The 20,496-nt window shown below is 39.4% G+C and overlaps 2 protein-coding genes across 6 annotated transcripts in view; one reads left to right on the top strand and one right to left on the bottom strand.

The window, feature by feature from the left end:
• LOC139447621 (conserved oligomeric Golgi complex subunit 7-like) overlaps positions 1 to 2,953 on the top strand; it is a 29,479-nt gene extending 26,526 nt beyond the window's left edge. Inside the window, exons 22-24 of the mRNA XM_071229031.1 lie at positions 571 to 685; positions 1,725 to 1,856; positions 2,360 to 2,953. Of these exons, the coding sequence (XP_071085132.1) occupies positions 571 to 685; positions 1,725 to 1,856; positions 2,360 to 2,526 (414 nt within the window). The 3' untranslated portion in view covers positions 2,527 to 2,953. The remainder of the gene's footprint in view (positions 1 to 570; positions 686 to 1,724; positions 1,857 to 2,359) is intronic.
• A 2,229-nt stretch (positions 2,954 to 5,182) lies between these two features.
• LOC139454154 (protein CBFA2T1-like) overlaps positions 5,183 to 20,496 on the bottom strand; it is a 127,985-nt gene continuing 112,671 nt past the window's right edge. Inside the window, exons 1-10 of one of the 5 annotated variants that reach the window (XM_071235687.1) lie at positions 18,107 to 18,523; positions 12,546 to 12,680; positions 10,525 to 10,763; positions 10,028 to 10,117; positions 9,672 to 9,853; positions 8,976 to 9,232; positions 8,740 to 8,810; positions 8,389 to 8,602; positions 7,721 to 7,911; positions 5,183 to 7,472 (exon numbers count right to left, since the gene is read on the bottom strand). In XM_071235687.1, coding sequence (XP_071091788.1) covers positions 7,104 to 7,472; positions 7,721 to 7,911; positions 8,389 to 8,602; positions 8,740 to 8,810; positions 8,976 to 9,232; positions 9,672 to 9,853; positions 10,028 to 10,117; positions 10,525 to 10,763; positions 12,546 to 12,680; positions 18,107 to 18,167 — 1,809 coding nt within the window. In that variant the 5' untranslated portion in view covers positions 18,168 to 18,523 and the 3' untranslated portion in view covers positions 5,183 to 7,103. Of the gene's footprint in view, positions 7,473 to 7,720; positions 7,912 to 8,388; positions 8,603 to 8,739; positions 8,811 to 8,975; positions 9,233 to 9,671; positions 9,854 to 10,027; positions 10,118 to 10,524; positions 10,764 to 12,545; positions 12,681 to 13,978; positions 14,016 to 16,195; positions 17,227 to 18,106; positions 18,524 to 20,496 lie in introns of those variants that run through there. The other 4 variants (XM_071235688.1, XM_071235689.1, XM_071235690.1 and 1 more) reach the window with 4 other exon arrangements.

The raw sequence follows: 20,496 nt of genomic DNA, 5'->3' as shown, positions 1-20,496 counted from the left end.
CACTTCTAAGATTGAATACGTACAACCTCCATAGTCCACAACCATGGTTTCATGCTTTCACAGGAACCCCAACACCAAGAATATTACAGCAGGGAACAAATTATTTTCTCAATTATAGAAGGCCTTTTGTTCTGCTGTGACATTAGACCTCATGCAGAGCTTTGCCACAAACCCTCCTTGTTTGTTTTGTTATTTCGTTTAACACCACACTCAATAACAATACAGGTATATATGGCCTTAGCCTGTAAATAATCCTGTCTGGATCAGACAAAACAGTGACTAACATTATGAACAGTGACATTCTATCAACCAAGTCACCAAGTTGACAACCTGGTGTGTTCAGTGACTTCAGTCACCTCTTACAACCAGTATTGGTTCCTGTGGATCTCCTCTAACCCACAGCAGTCATGTGGGTTGTGATTGTAACTGCCAGCTGTATCTAATACACATAGGAGGATATTGCTGGCGTATTCTGTCAGAATCTGCTGAATGATGCGACATGAAGTTTCTATGTAGGCTTCAATCAGTTCACACTGTGGTGATGGCCGATGGCCTGATTGTATGTTTCAGATTGGCCAGTACCTGATGACTCTACCCCAGCATCTGGACCCCTTCACCTTGCAGGACAGCTCGACTCTCACCGTTGCCCTCAAGCATGGCAAGCTGCCCTACACAGATGAACAAGGTAGGTCATCACACAGCTAGCTGTCCTACACAGATGAACAAGGTAGGTCATCGCACAGCAAGCTGCCCTACACAGATGAACAAGGTAGGTCATCGCACAGCAAGCTGCCCTACACAGATGAACAAGGTAGGTCATCGCACAGCAAGCTGCCCTACACAGATGAACAAGGTAGGTCATCGCACAGCAAGCTGCCCTACACAGATGAACAAGGTAGGTCATCGCACAGCAAGCTGCCCTACATAGATGAACAAGGTAGGTCATCGCACAGCAAGCTGCCCTACACAGATGAACAAGGTAGGTCATCGCACAGCAAGCTGCCCTACACAGATGAACAAGGTAGGTCATCGCACAGCAAGCTGCCCTACACAGATGAACAAGGTAGGTCATCGCACAGCAAGCTGCCCTACACAGATGAACAAGGTAGGTCATCGCACAGCAAGCTGCCCTACATAGATGAACAAGGTAGGTCATCGCACAGCAAGCTGCCCTACACAGATGAACAAGGTAGGTCATCGCACAGCAAGCTGCCCTACACAGATGAACAAGGTAGGTCATCGCACAGCAAGCTGCCCTACACAGATGAACAAGGTAGGTCATCGCACAGCAAGCTGCCCTACATAGATGAACAAGGTAGGTCATCGCACAGCAAGCTGCCCTACACAGATGAACAAGGTAGGTCATCGCACAGCAAGCTGCCCTACACAGATGAACAAGGTAGGTCATCACACAGCAAGCTGCCCTACACAGATGAACAAGGTAGGTCATCACACAGCAAGCTGCCCTACACAGATGAACAAGGTAGGTCATCACACAGCCTGCTGTCCTACACAGATGTACAAGGTAGGTCATCGCACAGCAAGCTGCCCTACACAGATGAACAAGGTAGGTCATCGCACAGCAAGCTGCCCTACACAGATGTACAATAAAGGCACACTTTTCAATCAAATCCTCTTCTTTATCTGTAGATTGGATAGATTTAAAGATCACTGCTCTATGGTTATGACTGATATATATAATAGACAAGTAAAATTCATTTCAGAATCTCCAGAGCACCTGGCTGACTTGTGGCTGGAGTCTGTTGCCAAGGGGACTATGCATGTGTTTACGGAGGAGGTTCTCAAGATTCACGAGCTGACCCCACATGCCACCAAGCAGCTCATCACCGATATAGGTCAGTCAATGTAGAAAACAGCCACCTTATGCAAGTTGTTTTATCATTTAGAGTATATTTACTTTACTTTCTGTTACTTTCTTTATGGATCAGGAATATGATAAAGAAAGAGAGTAAAATTCTAGTGTTTATCGCTCATAGCGCATCAATGTTAGCGTATCAGAATTACAAAACCAGCTATGTAATTAGTCTGTGCGTAGGAATACTTTCCCACGTTGCACTTCTTCTAACTGTAACATCATGAAGTCATCCAAGTAAACCAAGCCACCTTAAAATGTGTTTGTCTGCCATTACCTGAAGTCCTGATTGGACAGTATATGTAGCATGCCCCTTCAACATCTAGTTTAAAAGCTCAAAAGTTTACCGGTAATTATGCTTTTGAATGATAGAATCACAACCTGTTTCCCTGTCTAACTGAAAGAAGTGGTACACAGTTACACAATTGCAAAGTTTACTGCTCGGACTGATATATTTGAATCAGTTGTGTGTTCCTTTGTCCACAGACTACTTGACAAATGTGCTGGATGACCTTGGCCTGCAGTCCTCTGAGACCCTGCGGAACATCGACGTCCTGCTGAAGGCCACCCCGGACACCTTCACTGAAGCTGCAGAGCAGATGCCACAGCGGGTCGGCCATGCCATCAGCTCCATGAGGAGCATAGACCTCTGAGCTAGCCGTGACGCTCATCAGGACTAACAAACACAGTTAATGGGATTAGTTGGCAAATGTTTATCTGTAGGAGGACATGTTTTCAAATCTTACACTTTATGGTGTATTTATCCTGATTTACATCACAGTATATGCTTCTTAGTGATTTCATGTAACGGGGACTGCCTTCCGACTTTCTTGGAAAAAAGCATTATGAAAAGGGGGATAATTTCAGCTCGTCAAAGGTTACCTCCCCTTGACCATCTACTGAAATACTGCATTGCTGTCATTATTTTGTTCTGTCACTCACTGGAACACAGAATGTTTGTGTTGATGCTTAGAGAAATACTTGTGCCTGGGGTATACATATTTATTAGTATTGTTATTCATTTGTTTATCTTTTGTACAAACACATTATATAGTGTAATATATTGTTATAATGACACATTGTGGCACAAGAATAAAAAAAACAATATGGAATTATCTGTGTGTGGGTGTGTCTGTATATAATTCAAGTCAATGTGGGGCACCATTAAACTTTACAGAGAAGGATCATTTAGAGTCACACTCCTGAAGGTAGTCAAAGCTTATGTTATACCTGGGTGTAATCTGACACACACAGGCTAGGTATCCTGGAGAGCTGTCCAATGAGTATCAAGTGTTAACTATGTGTCCCCTGATTGATTGTATGTCACTGTGCCCTCACAGCATGGATGCTCATGCTGTCAATCTCTGGTTTGCCTGGCTAAGACAGAATTATGTACAGGCTGTCGTGGTATGGGTGGAATGTTGCTGTCTGACATTCACTCACTCACAGAGTTGCAGACAGATTCATCAAATTCCTGCCAGGATTTGCTGCATGTGGTGTAAGACTCTAGATTCACTGCTATTATAATTCTCTTGCATGTTTTGTTTGAGTGGAATAAGTCGGTCACGTGTAATATCAGTGTGGATGAGGTTTCACAAGGTGAATGGGCTTGTACACGATGAGACCTGATGTTGAGTCCCTGTACACCCCAGTGATGACAACATATTTATTATATAATGGGTAGGTTTCTCAGCAGAATAAAGCCAACAGATAAAACAGTATCCGTCATTTATAGATAAATAAGCAATTGAAAAAAAGGTCAGGTAGGTGTCACTCATTGTTTATAAACAAACACAGTGTCATCCTTGCTTATTATCTTCTTTTACTAATGTTTCCCAAGCTGCCAATACTGATAGCACATGTGACATCAAGATGCAAGTGATACAGGTTAGACAGTCACCTTGATCGATAACGCTCTCTGACCTGGAAAGGCTGGGGCAATACAGTTTTTTTGTTGCTGTTTCCTGTTTCCTTCGTGTTAGTTCATGGTTTAGTTGAACAAATGTTGCTAATCAAGACTAACAATCACTTCAAAACGTGTTAGCTTCAGATATTCTGGTTTTTTTTAATGAAAATGCAACAGAGAACCATTTTAGCTTGGCTCCGTCCCTACATGTCAAAAGTTGTCACAACTCACATTGAGGCTGACACCAAACTGAGGCTGTTTACAAGTGTAGTCAACATTGGACATATGTAATTTGGGCAACCATTCACATACTTTTAGGTTGCGGCGACTTCTGGTCTTTTCTTGAGTTTAAAAAAATTGAATCTGCCTGAAAAGGTCTGATATTTACTTGTTTTCCAATTTGTTGCTGTTTGAGTCATACGATTTCATTTCATCATAAGTCCTGGCAGACTGGTCTCCTGTCTACCTAAACTAGCTCACCAACTGTGGAACAAAGGTGACGTCTCGTAGACTAGAGTTACTTCCCTTTCATTAAGGGGCAATTACTCTTGCGGGTGGACCAGTGAATGACTTTCTGGTCCAAGTCGCCCTTAAAACTATATCACCACCACCATCACCACCACCAATTGATTGCCATGAAAGTCAGCGACAAAAGTTTATGTGCAGTATTGTGTTTTTGCTGTGGTAGTTCTGCCACAGTCTAAAATATAGTTCAGTAATGCATGTCAGTTTTATTTCTTTTTTCCATTTCAAACAATTTATGAGCATTTAGCCTTCCTTCTCAAACGGGGACATGGGTAGGGTGGAGTTTGAAGGCACAGCCATTCACAGTACAGAGTTTTGTCCCTTGTTGATGCCAGGATCTACATATTGTTGGTTTAAATCCCATGTTCATCCTTGGTTAGTCAGCACAATACCAAAGGTGGTAGGAGCCCCTGTCACTGTGCAGAGTTGCATCCTGTGTGCATGTCAGAATCCCACATTGGTCAACATCTACCTGACCTGACGCACCTTAGACATTCCTCCCACAGCAAGCTGACATGCTTGACACTTACAAGCTTGTAGGTTTCACCAGTGTTTGTTGTTTCAACCAACCAACCAACCAACCAACCAATCAACCAATCAATCAATCAATCAATCAATCAATCAACCAGCAAACAACCAAATGAAATTAAGACATTGTGTCTGCATCATACATTATGGTTTGGCAGAGGAGAACATGAGTTTCATGGAGTCCAAACTTGCTAGGGCTGCCATCTTGCCCATTCTGTTACAGTTCCTGTTACAGACATCTTTGGGCTACGTTTGCATGTAGACCAGGGTCCTGTCCCGAAATGGTTTTACTCACACCTGATACAAGAATGCCTTTAGCATTGAGTTGAACAAAGCACATAAGCTGTATGTTGTTTTCATATTGAGTATTTATTATGAGTTCCATGTAGAGTACAATATATGCCACCAACATCCAGACACCTGGGGACAGGGACAGCAACGGCGTCCGTCACTGCTACACCACATCACAGACAGACGGACACCGCGTGGAGAACAACAGAGCACTACAGTCAATCTGTTACCATTCTACCAACACTCTGGACTCGCAAATTCAAGTTACGTAAATGTTGAACTTAAACTCTATAAAAATAGTCGATTTTCTAAATGAGTGAAAAATTCCATGTGATCCGATATTTTTTAGCAGCAGTTATTTGTGAATGTGGTTGAATGGTAACATTGTAATTTACAGATACTTCGAACCAGACCAAATACAGGACTTTAAATCAACAAATGTGAAGGTTTACCGGTAATCAATTTAGTGTGTGAGGATACTCTAAGCAAAGAGTTAAACAAAACTGTTTAATATTTCAATTATCATTTAGTTAGGACATAATTGATAAAGGTATTTTATACCAGTAACTTTGCTATCTTTTTAACACAAATTTTCAAGTTTGACTTGAAATGATTGTTAAACTGTGTAATATTTCTCCCCCCAAACACCTAAAGTAAAATGTTATTTTAATCAGAATTGAATATCTACACTAACTTTGGCACAAAAAATAAACCTGGAATTACATTGGAATTTCAATGTGTATTAAGTTGCCATGGCAACATACATTCTAAAGTGACTTGTCTCCATGGTAACAACATGTCGGTGTCCGAGAATGACAAAAGGGAGACAACTGACATGCTCAGACACTCGTCCACCATACATACATAACAGAATATTCATAATTACATGACAGCAATGCCAAATATACATATATATTACTATGTCATATTTTACACATCTTTGAGGTTGGGAAGCAATGTACATGAACATACACAGGTGAGCTTCGCATCCTGAGAATCCCCCAGGAAATGTTTAAATCGTCAGACCACCTGATGTGGTAGCATGTTCTTACTTTATCACCTGTGGTTAGCTCCTGGGTAGAAAAAAACCCAGGAAAAGATAAGGTCAGTCTTTTTTCCCAAAATACCATTTAACAAATGCACAAAAAAAATAAAAACAATATCACCTGTGGGTTAGGAAAATTAAAGCCTTAAATCTCATGGGATTGAATGATTGCACATTGGGAGATATACACGTCTGGGTATGACGGTTATCAGAGACAGGGACTAGAGGAAACGAGATTCTGTTGCCATGACAATAATCTCAGGAGGAGGCTGTGGTGGGCCAGGGAATTATGGGATGTGCCTCAACCTCACAGTATCTGTAATGTCTCAGAGTCAATCTCCACATTTCCTTTCTATTAGGGAATGATATACGGATTATGTGTCATTACTTGTGATTACTGATTACTTATCATGGTAATCAACATAATCATGAAAATGTACATTCGAATAAACATTGGCAGCACAATCCTTTCCCTCTCCCATTCTGACTAGAGACACTTGAGAACAGCCCTCCGATCCATCTCGTACACTTCACCATGAGACAGATATAGCACGATACCGCACATCTCGTTTCACTTTGAGATCAATATGTTACCCTGAAGTCTAGGAAGTAGTGTCAGTGTATCCTCGGCCACAGTTTAAAGAATGGGGATTTCTCATGATTGCTGTCAGGTGAGTTGTGAAGTCCCTTCTTCGTGCACAGACAGGTCACGTGAAGCGTGAACAGTACACACATAGCATTCACAGTCATACTGTCCGATAATACATAGCTCATAGTACGTACGTCAGTCTCCAGTACACTGGGAACGCTGGCATGAAACCGACGCCGATATCAACATCGCCAACACGCACAGGAACAACAATGTGATACTGAAGGCGGTCGTCACACGACAGATAATACACAATATCTTAGTCCAACCAACAATAGTGAGCAATCTATCGGGTCGCGTCCGATGAGCGATTTTCTGCCGGCGTGCTTGATCTTGACCCTGCTAGTGAGTTAGCTGTAGAGGCTGCTGATGCGACCGACGTCACGGATGCAGTTGGGCTGGGTTCGGGCTGTTGAGGGCTCTTAGGTGTGGGTGTGGATTCCATGTCAGGGATCTTGCCAGGTGGGCCGTCACCCCTCTCTCGATTAGTCGCCTTCCTCTGATCTCGAGCTTCAGCAATGCTAGCTACCTGGGCTTTCCCACAAACATGATGGTGACTCTCCCAGTCCTTGTGCTGACAGAATGACCCGCAGTAGCGCGCGATGTTGCAGCCACTGCACGTTTCGCTGGCCTTGCGACCACAGTTCCAGCAACTCTGTAACACACAATAAAACACCATAAACATTTCAGAAACATATTTATCAGCCACAAAGTTCCATCTGAGGGGAGGATTTTCATGAGGATTTTCAAAAAGATTAACTTTAACATCAAAAATCCATATCAACAAATTTCGCTTATCAAGGGTTGTGATGTTTCTAAAGGTGAACGAAGATAAAAAAATATTTTAACTCAGTTGCGGAATATTCTATTTGTAAAAGTAAGAGGAGACATTATCCTACTAACCTCGCTGCTCTCCTCTTGGTGGTTGATGCTGGCTACAACTTCCTCTTGGGTCTGTTTTTTCACATCTGACAACTGACGATCCATCTTGTTTCGTTCTATCGTAACCATCTCAGAGGCCTTTTGTTCCGCTGTTGTCACAGCTTTCTGCAGTTCAAGCATCGCTTGTCTCTTCACCTCATTCACTGCTTCTTCTGAAGGAATCATGGGAATGGAACCAAATAAGTCAGGGGGAGACAACTCTAAATATTTTTTACACAACATAAAAACCGTCTAAGAATTAACAAATTCAAATTGTTTGTTGTTTGTTTGTTTTTATATTGAAATGAATTCCTTTATCAAACCAAATTGTGTTGAAAGAATTCTCATGAAAAATAAACATGCTTATTTCATGACTTTAGCTGATTCAGGAAAGATAAAGGCCAACAGAAATGGATAAACCAAAGTTTCAATTAGTCGGCATTCATAAATGTTCCCTCATATTTCAACATGATATTAAAAAGATTTTTCACTGTTTGGAGCCTTTGCAATTAATATAGCCCCTAAACCATATTTTATTTCGGCAATAACAATTTGCAAAAGGTTATAATCTCCACCAAATATTCATACTGCAACATTGCCAGAGCTAGATGGTTTTATATATATTTCTAGACATGAGGTGTGTAACGTACCTGCCCTACGCCTGACCTCGGAGACCCGGTCCTCCGTCTGTCTCATCGTGTATGCCATCATGTCACTTGTACGTTTCTTCACATCCTGGTCCATGCCCTCTGCATGGCGCCGCATCCACACGGACAGCTCCTCACGGTCACGCAAACTGCGCTCCTGCAGCACTGATAGCGCCCGCTTCGTCTTATCCACCATCCCAATGATACAGTTGAGCATCTGCATCACACAAAACAGTGTCATCAGCAAGTGAACTCTATATAACATTACCTCGATTCAATACTGTTAAGCTGATCTTTTACAATACTTCCATTAATTAACTATTTTATTCTCAAGATGCAAACATTTCAACTTACCGTTTCAACATGTCTCCAGTCATCATCAAGTCGTTCCAATGGGTCAAACGGCTCGTTTCTTTGGTAACCAGCTGAAAAATATCAAATTATAATTAAAAACTTTTCAACAAAATAGTAACTATATTTAACCGATCACCCTGGTACATAGTTTCTTAAAAGGAAAACTTATCCATCGTTATCAGTATTTTCATTTTTAAAATTAACATCACCAAAAATTATTGATTATGTTTACTTACAATAACCTGTGTAATGCCTGTCTCGGTCCCTCTCCCGCTCCATACGTTCTCTGTCCATCCGTTCCCTCTCGATGCGTTCTCGTTCCCGAATTTCCCGTGACATGCTGATGTCCTCGAGCCTGATTGGTCCCCCCGTGTTGAGGTTGAGGGATCCGTTGGGGCTGATCCGACTGCTTCCCATGGGACTCATGGGGTGGTGTCTCTTGGCTGGGTGCATGGAATCCATGTGAGAAGAATCCACGCCATTTTCTTTGGGTCTGTAGAAAAATGATTTCAAGTAAAAAATACTCTTAAATTGCTTCCTGCTTTGTATTAGAATCTAGAATTACTTCTGGACAATTAGTGTCACGACTTATTTTCTTTATTTTCATTTGATGACGGACAGCATGGTGATCTTTCCATTGGTTCAAGCTGAACAATGAACACCCTTAGCAAGGAAGAAGAGGAAATCTTTCCAAAGTGGTCACCCATAGCAACGAGAGGAATCTTTCCATTGTGGACTTAACCACTTCATAAGATCCACAGAGAGGAGGTCAGTGTTCGATCCCCATCCTCATCATACCAAAACATTGTTAAAAGATGGTACTTGTTTCTCTGTCTGGCTCTCAGGATTAATGGGATAACGACTGCTTGGCTCTCAGTCAGTATACAGACACACAGGAAAATTCCCTTTACTGTTGCAGGAGAATTATTTACCTGTCTGGTGACCTGCGTTTGCCATTTTCATTCATGTCAGAGGCGATGGAGTCTGTGGATTCTAAAGGAGAGTGAGCTGGATCAAACACGATGTGTTCATTCTGAGCGAGATATTGTTGAGGTGTGGTCTTTGCCATCCGTGCACAGTGGAGCAGCTCCCTCTGGAGGAGAGGCAGGTTAGCCTGCAAGGAAAGATAACTCTCTTGTTACACTGTTGGAAACACAATACTAACAGGTCTAAAGTTTTATTATATCTCAGTTTTACTTGTGACAGATGGGACGTCATGATTTACTCTGCAGCAATTTACATGTACTGCTCTGTGTATTAAAGACGAGAACTTCAATTCCTTCCTTACCTTGAGAAATGGAATAACGAATGGTCTGAGGGGGAAGTTCGTTGCTTCCTGCAGTTTCGCATGGAATTCTTCAATGGAAAGATGGGAGTTCTGAAAAAGAATTAGTACAAATGAATATCCCAAAAACAAATGCACAAACATTCATACAAATGTAAAGCTCATTTTACATTTCATAATAAAAATTGATTTTTTTTTTAGAAAACAAACATAACTGTCTAACTGATAATAGTAAACATAAAACACATTTTTTCTCTCTTTCAAAATCAGGTTAACATCTTTAGTGCAATCCATGGCCTGACTCCACAAAGCAATCAGGACACCCATACATTAACATAGCTTTATGATCATGTTAATACTAGCATGACTTGCAGATTGAGGTAGACAAAATCAGGCCCAAATCCCAAAGACAGTATTTGTCAACAGGCTAGAAACAGAGACATGGCCACAGTTCAAGTAAACTTTATGAATGAAGATATTTTAATTTGCAACCAACTTACCACAAGCCCTAGGACCAACATGCGCACTCTCTCGCCAATCTCCGGAGAGATGTCAGAACCAAACTGCTGCAGCGTTGTGAGGAAGCGCTTCAACTTGCTGAGTTGTCTGGCGCCGCATGCAGGGGGGAGCTGCTGGCACATGGAGGAATTGGTCATCGACGGCGGTGATGGTGTGCGGCCGTTGATGCTACTGAGGGGCGAATGAGAACCATTCAGACCTGTAAAATATAATCTCATATCTGTCAAAATACATCACATATAAACTGCAACAAATCTGTCCATTTCGAAGAAATTTGTTTCCATTTATATGCAATGAATGTGTTTTTTATAAACTTGGGATAACAACATACTCCACATCTTACATTAAGTAGTCCATTTATATAAGTGAGCCAGTGAGTTGGATTTAACACTGCTTTAAACAGTATTCCAGATATATCACTATGCATTAATATATGTTCCAGTCAATGTGTAAAATCAGGAAATGTGTAAAATGACTGTAACTTTTGCTTAGGCAATTTACAAATTGCCAAAATATTTCAGTCATTTTACAAATATTTTTCCATTCATTATATAATGTTAAGGAATTCCCAACATTTTTATGCTCTATTTCATCACCCCAGTGACTGAAAATGATAGGATTAAAAGAAAACTGAAAGTCAAGGTATATCTTTTTTTCATTTTTTGGCTTCTAAGCCCTTATGAACTTCCAATATCTTTCAGTCAATCTGACAGAAAAATAATTGTAAAATGACTTAAATATTTTGGCCTTTTGTAAATTGCCTAAGTGAAAATTTCAGTCATTTTACACATTGACTGTATGATGTCACATAGTTATGGCTTCTAAAATATTTCATCCATACATAAATGCCTCTGTAAACATTTATTTTGAAGTTAGTTCTTAACTGTTAAATATTTAATGTTGTTTTGTGCTCAACTTTTATTACTTAAATCATTAAATATTTTGCAAAAGAGATAATTCTTCTCATAATGACATATTCATAACATGTTTACTGCAGGAAAGATGGGATCTACTGATGCACATCAAGTCGTCACAAGTGGCCGAGTCAGTGTAGTTTATCGGAGCCACGAACAGAGACCCATGAGCGAGCTTCCCATATTTTCCATGTTGGGAATCGACCCTTGTTTTTTTTGTAAGTGCTCATCTACCCCTATGCCCTAACACTTTCCTTTCATCCCAAGGCATATCATGTTATTTACTCAGCAGCAGGTTTTATTCTAATCTGAATTGTGAAGGTGAGCAAACTAATTTCCTCGGCTGAGCCAAGAATCTGCTATCTGTAAACATCCACCACCTGCCTGTATGCCATGTGATACGACCTTGTCGTACAAACTATTGACCACACATTGCTTGGACAACAACTGACCACATGATGTATTGACATTTATGTGTGTGTTACAAAAATGTTACACACTACTGTTGTTAGTGATACTGTGATGATATGTGATATTGACGTGTTATTGACATGATCAAATATAGAATAAAACTATGACAAAACTGTCCAATAATTTTGTCGGTCTGTGCGTTGTACATAACTGAGGTAGTTTGGGAAACTGGGGCTCTGTACTGCCTGCCATGCCATATAGACAGGCTATTGACGTATGGAACTGTTGACAGCTGTGACATTTACATGTCATATACAACTGTGCAACGAACATGATACCGACAACCATATGGCAATTTATTGATATTTGCCTTTAAACAATACGGGTTGACAATTAAGTTCTACAAGAATGTCTAAACAGCTGTATGACTTTTAAAACTCTACAACAAGATAATTAAAATATAAATTGGAGCAGTTGCCAACTATGTGTCATGAATATGAAATAAACAATGTGTGATACAAGATGATATATCCAGTTGGGTGAAATGAACATTTTATATACAACGTCTGTGTGGCACAGCAGGACAACGCCAGCTGGGTGATATGAACGTGTAATTAACAATTTATGATACAGCACAACATTGTCAGTTGGGTGATATGAACATGTTATCAACATACCTGACGCGGTGCTACCACTAGATATTGGCCTTGTAATTGGCGGAATAGATGCCATCGTGCTGACAGCAGGTGAACTTGTTGTTTGCGTCACACCTTTTGATTCCGGAGAGTCAGGCATGATACTATCTCTATAATCTGAAACAAAAAACTACATGAATAAATTTGAAAAAACCCTTTATCATCACTAAAATCAAATGGACATCAGCATCTGAAAAGAATAACAGTTTGTGCATTTTTCAAATGGTCCTGAGCATCTTTAGATGCTGTGGATGACGCTCTTTTCCACAATCGGATGAAGACTCTGTTTATTCTACAGTTGTGCAACACGTTGGAAAGATGCAAAGTCATTGTGACTTTGACTTGAAACAAACATGAAATGGACATGAAACGAACATGAAACGGACATGAAATGTACATGAAACGGCCAGGTGAAGCAATGAGTCAACCAGGATTGTGTCACTGATGAAACCCTGCAATACCCGTGGTAATGACATGATTCTGTTGCAACACTAAAATATTGATGCTGTGAAAGCGTAGACAGAAACCTAAGCCACATATCTCCTGGTAATGTCACTTATTAAAAAAACATTCACGACAAAAGGTCATCTATTACGTGTATAAAATATTAATTAGTCTTCACTGCCGTGGGAAAATGGAAAATGTTCCAATATAATTCTTTTCAAAATTGAAACCAATAGCTATGACACAAAATGAAAGTAAGAATGATTTGATGAAAGTACAAACTGACAGTTGAAGACGATATTAGACAGTTTTCACAATAGACCACATAATCCCCACTGAGTATACGTTACACACTGAACAGGATGAGAATGTATTTAAAAAGTTGAAGCAAAAATCTAAAAAAGATGAATTGTCTAAAATCCAACTTTGACATGAAGAAATAATGGCAGTGCTATGTTCTAAACCTGACATAAAAGGACACTGAATTCTTTAAAAAATTCCATTCAAATGATGAATGATTGGCAGGTCTAACACTGACAACCAGTCTGAAAAACACAAGAGTTCCGAAACTGATGCACGCCACGATGAAAGAACCCAATTTTAAAATTGATGTAAAAAATCAAATGCAAATGTTGATTGCTTGAAACTCATCCAAAAAAACCAACAATAGTTTGAATCCAACATCACAGAAATATGAACACAGTGAACCCTGATATGAGCATCAAATATCAAAAACTCCATGAGCCAAATGACTAATGTAAAGCCTTAAATTGTCAAGCAAAAAATTAAAAATAATAATTAAATCACAAGTCAATAAAATGAATCAACTACCCTGACTGTACATCAAAATCATTCAAAAAAATAATAAAATATAATCATAAGCTAAATGATAAATGTCCAATATCCAGATATTAGATACAATTTTGAAATTGACATCAGAATTGGTGAAATGTACATGAAAGTGTTCCTACTCTGAGTCTGTTCATCCACTCCCATGGCGAGCTGTCTCTGAAATGCCTACCAGTGGCTGCCTGTCTTTGTTATGATGTAGCAGCACTAACAGCTGAACATGTGTTACGGGTCTGTTGTTAAGCCACCAGATGACCACCACTGCCCATCGCCAGCTGGTCCCCAGGCTCCCACCAGCCAGCCTCGTTATAAAGCTCCTACCTCATTATAAGGTTAAGTACCCTAAAACACTTCCCTTTGTAAAACAAGTGGGACCAATTGTAATTGTGCTTGAATGAACACAATAAGCCATGTTACGCCTTGTTGCACCCCCTGAATATCAATTGAGCTCTGTGATAAAAGTCATGTTAATGGCCAAATTGTCAACTACAATAATCAATATTTGAACTTTCATAACAAATGTCAGCTGCATTCCTGCTGTGGAGTATTTCAGCAAGCAAGCATGTTACATTTGACAAGTTTCACCTCCAAAACAAACTTTCACGTCCAAAACCTTATCTCACAAAATATATAAATTCAACACAAATAAAGTGTTGATTTACAAATATAGTACAAAATAATTCAGTTTAAAACTACTAGAGGATTAAATTCAGCATTTACAATGATACCTGAAATCCTTTTCGCAACTCAGTGCTAAAACCTATACGTCATTGTTGAGCTATAGCCATAACAAGAATGAGATTAAGGTGCAAGTCTTGCATTGTGACATAAAACAAACACGCAGCAGATTGCTATAAGCGATACACCTCCTTCCTTGTTAATTATCACATCAATTACGGCAGAGCCAGCTCGGCCCCAGGGCACTGCTGTCTTGTATAAGGGCCATGTTCCTGCTATTATATACCCCTATCCCACAGACTTAACCTTTTTCAGTATAACCTTCTGGACACAATAATTAGCCCAAATGTTGCTTTGATGTAGCAGACATAATCCTTGCATGGGGGCATTAATTTGAACAGATTTGCTTGTCACAGAACACATTTGAACACAAGCTCTAATGGCCTGGCCATAGTGTCAATGATTGGAAGGATGTTATTCTAAACCCATACTTGGTGCCTAGATGAATTGTAAATATTACCATTTTTCATATTTCTCTTATCCTAATGGATCTTCTGTAACACGTCAGTTCAAATTATAAAACATCAGCTTTAAAACAACTTTAGACCCTATTCGGGAGAAACAGTTTAAAAAAAAGTATATTTGTGATATTTCCTAAGTGTTATGTGTGGAAGACTACATATCGGCTTCCTATTTTTACAGCTGTATCCTTAAATAAAATAATTACTTTACAGATTTACATGATTCTGACATCCATCTACATCGCGGTTATCTATAAAACAAAACTAACTCTACTTCGTTTTAAATTTTGACTTCAAATCACCAAAACGTTTGTTACAACAGTACTATCAACAAATGAAGACTGGTGAATTTGATGCAAGATTTATAACAAGACCCTTATATATCTTGAGAGAATAATATCCAACTTACTTGATACAAATACAAAGCACACTTTTATGCTAAATAGTTCACTGAACACAAACACTTCTGTGAACATTATCGTCAAAATGACAAAATGTATTGAAGCTCCCATAAAAGACCTTCCCCTCACGTAAGGCTAACCACACTGACGGGACTTAAGATCCAAAAAGCTGTATCAACAACACCCCCACCCACAGCAGGGAGATAGTCCAACACACCCACTACCTGCATGTGGTAGTGGATAGTTAGTAGAGATAGTACACACACAGGCAGGAGGCACTGCTAGGTTTGGCAGTGAAACCAACTCACACATTATCCCACTAATATTTTCTGACACTGGTATGTTTATTTGTTATTTGTTTCTGGGAGAACTAGATCCCTCTGACACTGTGCAAATTGATGCCAGAAACCACATGCTATTGTTTAGGAGGGAAATATTCAGCTTGTAAAACATGATTTTTGAACATAAAACACGCCTGCATGTTAATTACATGTAACAGGTCTGAGGAAGCTGGTTCTCATTATGTTCCTGCTAAATGAATCTGACAACTGGCTTACTAAAATATTATTCTGTTCTGCAGGTTGTGTCCCTTAACCTCAGTATAAGCCGTTTTCAGTTTTGTCAACAAACTATTTTGATTAATGTAAAAACGGATAATAATTTAATGTATTACATAGATGTTTTAGAATCATTCCACCTTATTATTTCCACACATTGCAATGAAAGGACCAAGTCTCACCTTTTCGCATCCCAAAAATAATCATTCAAGTAGTCAAGTAGCCTGTACGGCTATCCCAGTATTTCGGTAGAGAGTCCCAACACTGATGCACACAGTCCAGCCTGAGACAGATGCTTTGCGTCAGACACACAACATTTCAATCATAGAATCATCACTTCCACCAGCGAATCTTTTCATTAATGGAACAGACTGAATAGCATCCTCTGGCGACTGTCTCCGGAATAGATAGCTGATTTCACTAATCTGTTTGTATAATAAATATCCAGCAATTGTGTCGTGGTAGAGCCAAGCAGCCAGCAGCAGTACAATACATCTGCTTGTGTGCGTCTGCTATTTGCGTCTGCTATTGTGCGTCTGCTACTGTACAAATGTTACCAACACTATGAGGATGATCCGAATTCAATGGAATATGAAGGCAGGATGACAATCCTGCTGTAGCCGGGTTACTGAGAAATACTGGTGCTTCAACTAGGTGATAAAGATGGGACTGCTCGGCAATAAAGATGTGACTGCCGAGGCGAACAGTGACTGAATGACCCAGAGGCAGCCAATCACTTCCTCATTCCAGCCTTGCTACCAGGCCTCACTGGAACAATCACAGATTGCCTGTACCAACCTGGCAAGTAGGCTCTCACTGGCATCAGCTGGGACTCCTCACAAAACACTGGTGGTCAGGTGTGGAGGATGGGAGCGATGAAGCGTGACACAGACACACAGACGGACATGCGACCGATAGCTATAGCACAATGTAAGTGCTGGCTCTGACACAGCCCAACAACAGCTGATTGACTGACACAGCCTCACTTTGGTGTCTCCCTCATCCTCGTAAGCATCCCGTCATACCAGCATTGGCGAAAACACAGCATCGGCAACACACTTCTTGTCGACACCCCCGATTTGGCTGAATTACAGACAGCATTTATCACTACCAGTATCTTTTCAACTTAATTGGGTGATTTCTCTGATCAGAGGCGAGTTACAATAGGACGCAGTTGCCAAGACTGCAGTAGCATGGTGACTCTATCCAGCGATGAAGCGGGCCCTTTAACAAAAGGCTGACGGCCAGCCTGGCTTGCTCATACTTAGTGGCAGTGCAGGTGGGGTCTTGTACCAAGGCAATGTGTTACATGGGAGGAAATCTCCATCGCAGATGTGGCCAACGAGATTGCCTCCGCACACGCCGATCTCCACACAAATTGTACATTTTTTGTTTGTTTTTATGGCATGGGTTTAGGAAGCAGGTTGCAGTAGAGTCTGATTTGGGGAAAATTTGCATTTTTCCCTGAAGACCAGTGTGAAAATGTGTCAAGGTGTGTGACATGTTGTTGGTTTGAACACATCATAAAGAGAGAGAAAGATGGGGATGTGACTGACACCAGCATGTAAACTAAGGGAATAATCGCTGCAGCAGGTTTTAACATGCTGTTATATATCAATAAAAGAGGATCTCCACCCATCGACTAAAGCACCATTATGCTGTATACATGACAAAATGATCAATTTCATAAACCTAACATCAAAATGTATTCAAATTTGAGAAAATTTGAAATATAGTGATGATTGATTTTCAGAGTATATTAAAAAACTGAAAATTAAAAACAAAAAACAAAAATATATGACACAAACTACACTGAAAGAAACAAATAGCCAACACACTTAAACAAATATCCTAAATTGTTATTTCACTTCCTTTAAAAAAATAAAAATTATTCCATTTGTCTTGTCAATGATAAAAAAAATAATCTAACAAATTTGAATTATTTTATTTATTGATTAAAAAAAAATCTTATGGAAAATTAATTTTTGACAGATAAATCTTTGGACTTATAATGAAAGAAAGAAAAAATTGTTCAAGTAGATTTCAACTTTATTTGTTTCAAGTTCAGTTAAAACTGATTAATTCTTTCCTACCTTTCCCTGAGATGAGCCAGTTGGGACACACAAGGGCTGGCGGCGTATCAAACTGCAACATCCTCACGTCCTCATGTATCCAGTAGCAGTAATTGCAAAAATGGTAAAATCCACAAACAAAACCACCAAAGCTTCCAAAAGTTTTAAAACACAGTACCAAAGTCCCAAGATGCCGATCTTCAAAAAGTCCAAGATTGGTAAACTCCAAGACCAGCAAACACAAAGCAGAAAACTGCCAAACTTTACTCAAAGAGTAAAACTTTCTTTAAGATTCAGAAAGTCTTCCTAGACAACACAAGATTTTTCCGCTGAAAGATCCTGTAGCGTACATGCGCTTATCACACGATCTTATCACACCAGCAGAGGCGCCAATATTCACAATGCTGGTACAGACCTCAACTATATATGCCTGCTCTCTTCGAGGTTGTCAACTCGTCTGGTAAAACCAGAGAATATTACTGGCGTGTGGGGCATTCCCACAAGGCATCAGGAGAGGTGCCGAAAACCACTACCACCTGTTGGGCTCCAAGGAACCTGGCGGGAAGAGTCTGGCAGCCATTATCTCCTCCAGCTGAGTACAGTTAGGGGGCGAGGCAGACAGTGGGGTGGCGGAGGGAAATCACAGGTAGAGGAGCACATGGGCTCACCAAATGGTTAGCCTTAACATGTTTGCAAAAATATTCAAAATGGGTTGAAATACAACTGATACCAGATCTGATTTATCGTTAGATATATTGTACGCACCGTGTGAGTACTAAACAGTCTTGTAGATGGGGATATTAATGGTCCCTGAAACAGTGGTAATGTTTCCAGGATAGAAATCTTGTTGTAGTATTAAGAAGATATTTTATGACTTGCCACTATTCAACAAATCATTTGTAGGTGTTAAAACTATGCATCTGGGTGGGATTCATGATTTATAAAGTTTTCACAACTCTCAGCACCCTCACACACATCCAAAATGTTATTTGTAGCAAAATCTATGTTTACACCAAGAAATGTAATTTTCAAAATTTATGAACCTCTTATTTCCAAGGTATGCTTTCTAAATAGGGTATTTTAAACCTTGAGTTAAGGCATTCAATTGGAAAATTATTTGAGAGGTATTAAATCGACAGTAGTGAAGTGAGAGAGATGGGTTTTTAGCAATATCTCAGCCATTTTACAGTAAGGTATATTCAATAATGGGCTGCACACATTTTACCCATTTGCAGAATTGAAACAAAGTCTTTGGCATGACAAGACCTCTGTCAAATCCACAACAACACACCTCAAAAATCAAATCCCTGAGAGATAATCCCCCATGGCCTGCCTATGGCCAAATAGGTGCTTCTGAATAGGATTTTTGTTTGCATTAATGTTGCTTGAATCAAAGGTATTTATTGAAATTTGATACCTCTGGCTGAGCAATCAAGTATTATCCAAAAGTTGTAGAATGTTTACTGTTTATGGGAATATCAAAATTAGGCATAAAGAAACTAATGATTAAGATAGTGGTGACTTTGATTTAGCTGAAGATTACGGTATGAAAAACATATAAATAATAGCATGTCATGTGATTATTCATATGGTCATATAAAAATGGTTTAGGAAAAAAATCAATTAAACAAACACAGAAAACATTTGTTGACAAAACATTTCATCTGTTTAATACACACTGAAGTATTAAGAGGTAATAGAATTGATTTATTTTGAGCTGTTACTGGTTAGGTCGTTGATGAAACATTTGATAACACTTATTATAGAATTCTGACTTTTAAGCAAGAGGAATCCTTCCCATGATTAATTCACTGATCCTTACTGGCTTGGAATGTGAGAAACAGTATCAGCCACCATGCTTCCACACACATATTGACTTACATCATTTATAGAAATCTTTTCAATAAGTAAGTCATGACAAAACACTTTTTCTGATTCCTTGACATTTGCAAAGTGCATGTAATGCTTTCTGAAACTGTAAATAGCTCAGTCACTGGCAGTAGAACAATTCATAGTAAATCTCTTACAACCTTTCATCCTCAGTGTAGGAAAGTCCAGTTGTTTACATATTCATAACTAGCAAAACAAATCCTATATATTTAACTAACTAAATATTATTATTATAAATATATATATATATATAAAATACTAGTTGCAGCAATGGCTGTACAAGCATCTTGAGTATTGTATTGCTAAACTAAAAGAGTTTGCCTGATGAAGTCCAGGAGGCCAAACACTTGAGATATACATATATTTATGTATTTATTTGAATTTCCCTATGGGAATGAATATAAAATATATAAATAAACATTGAAAATAAAATCACTCTAAATCAATGCTTTGAATTTTATTTTTCTTTACTTTTTCCACCAGCTGCTATTACAGAACAATGCTACTCAAAATGAGTTAAG

This window comes from Haliotis cracherodii, unplaced genomic scaffold (assembly GCF_022045235.1).
Source record: "Haliotis cracherodii isolate W230 unplaced genomic scaffold, xgHalCrac1.p SCAF_10, whole genome shotgun sequence".
NCBI classification, from domain to species: Eukaryota; Metazoa; Mollusca; class Gastropoda; order Lepetellida; family Haliotidae; genus Haliotis; species Haliotis cracherodii.
This window is presented reverse-complemented; position numbering and strand designations above follow the sequence as displayed.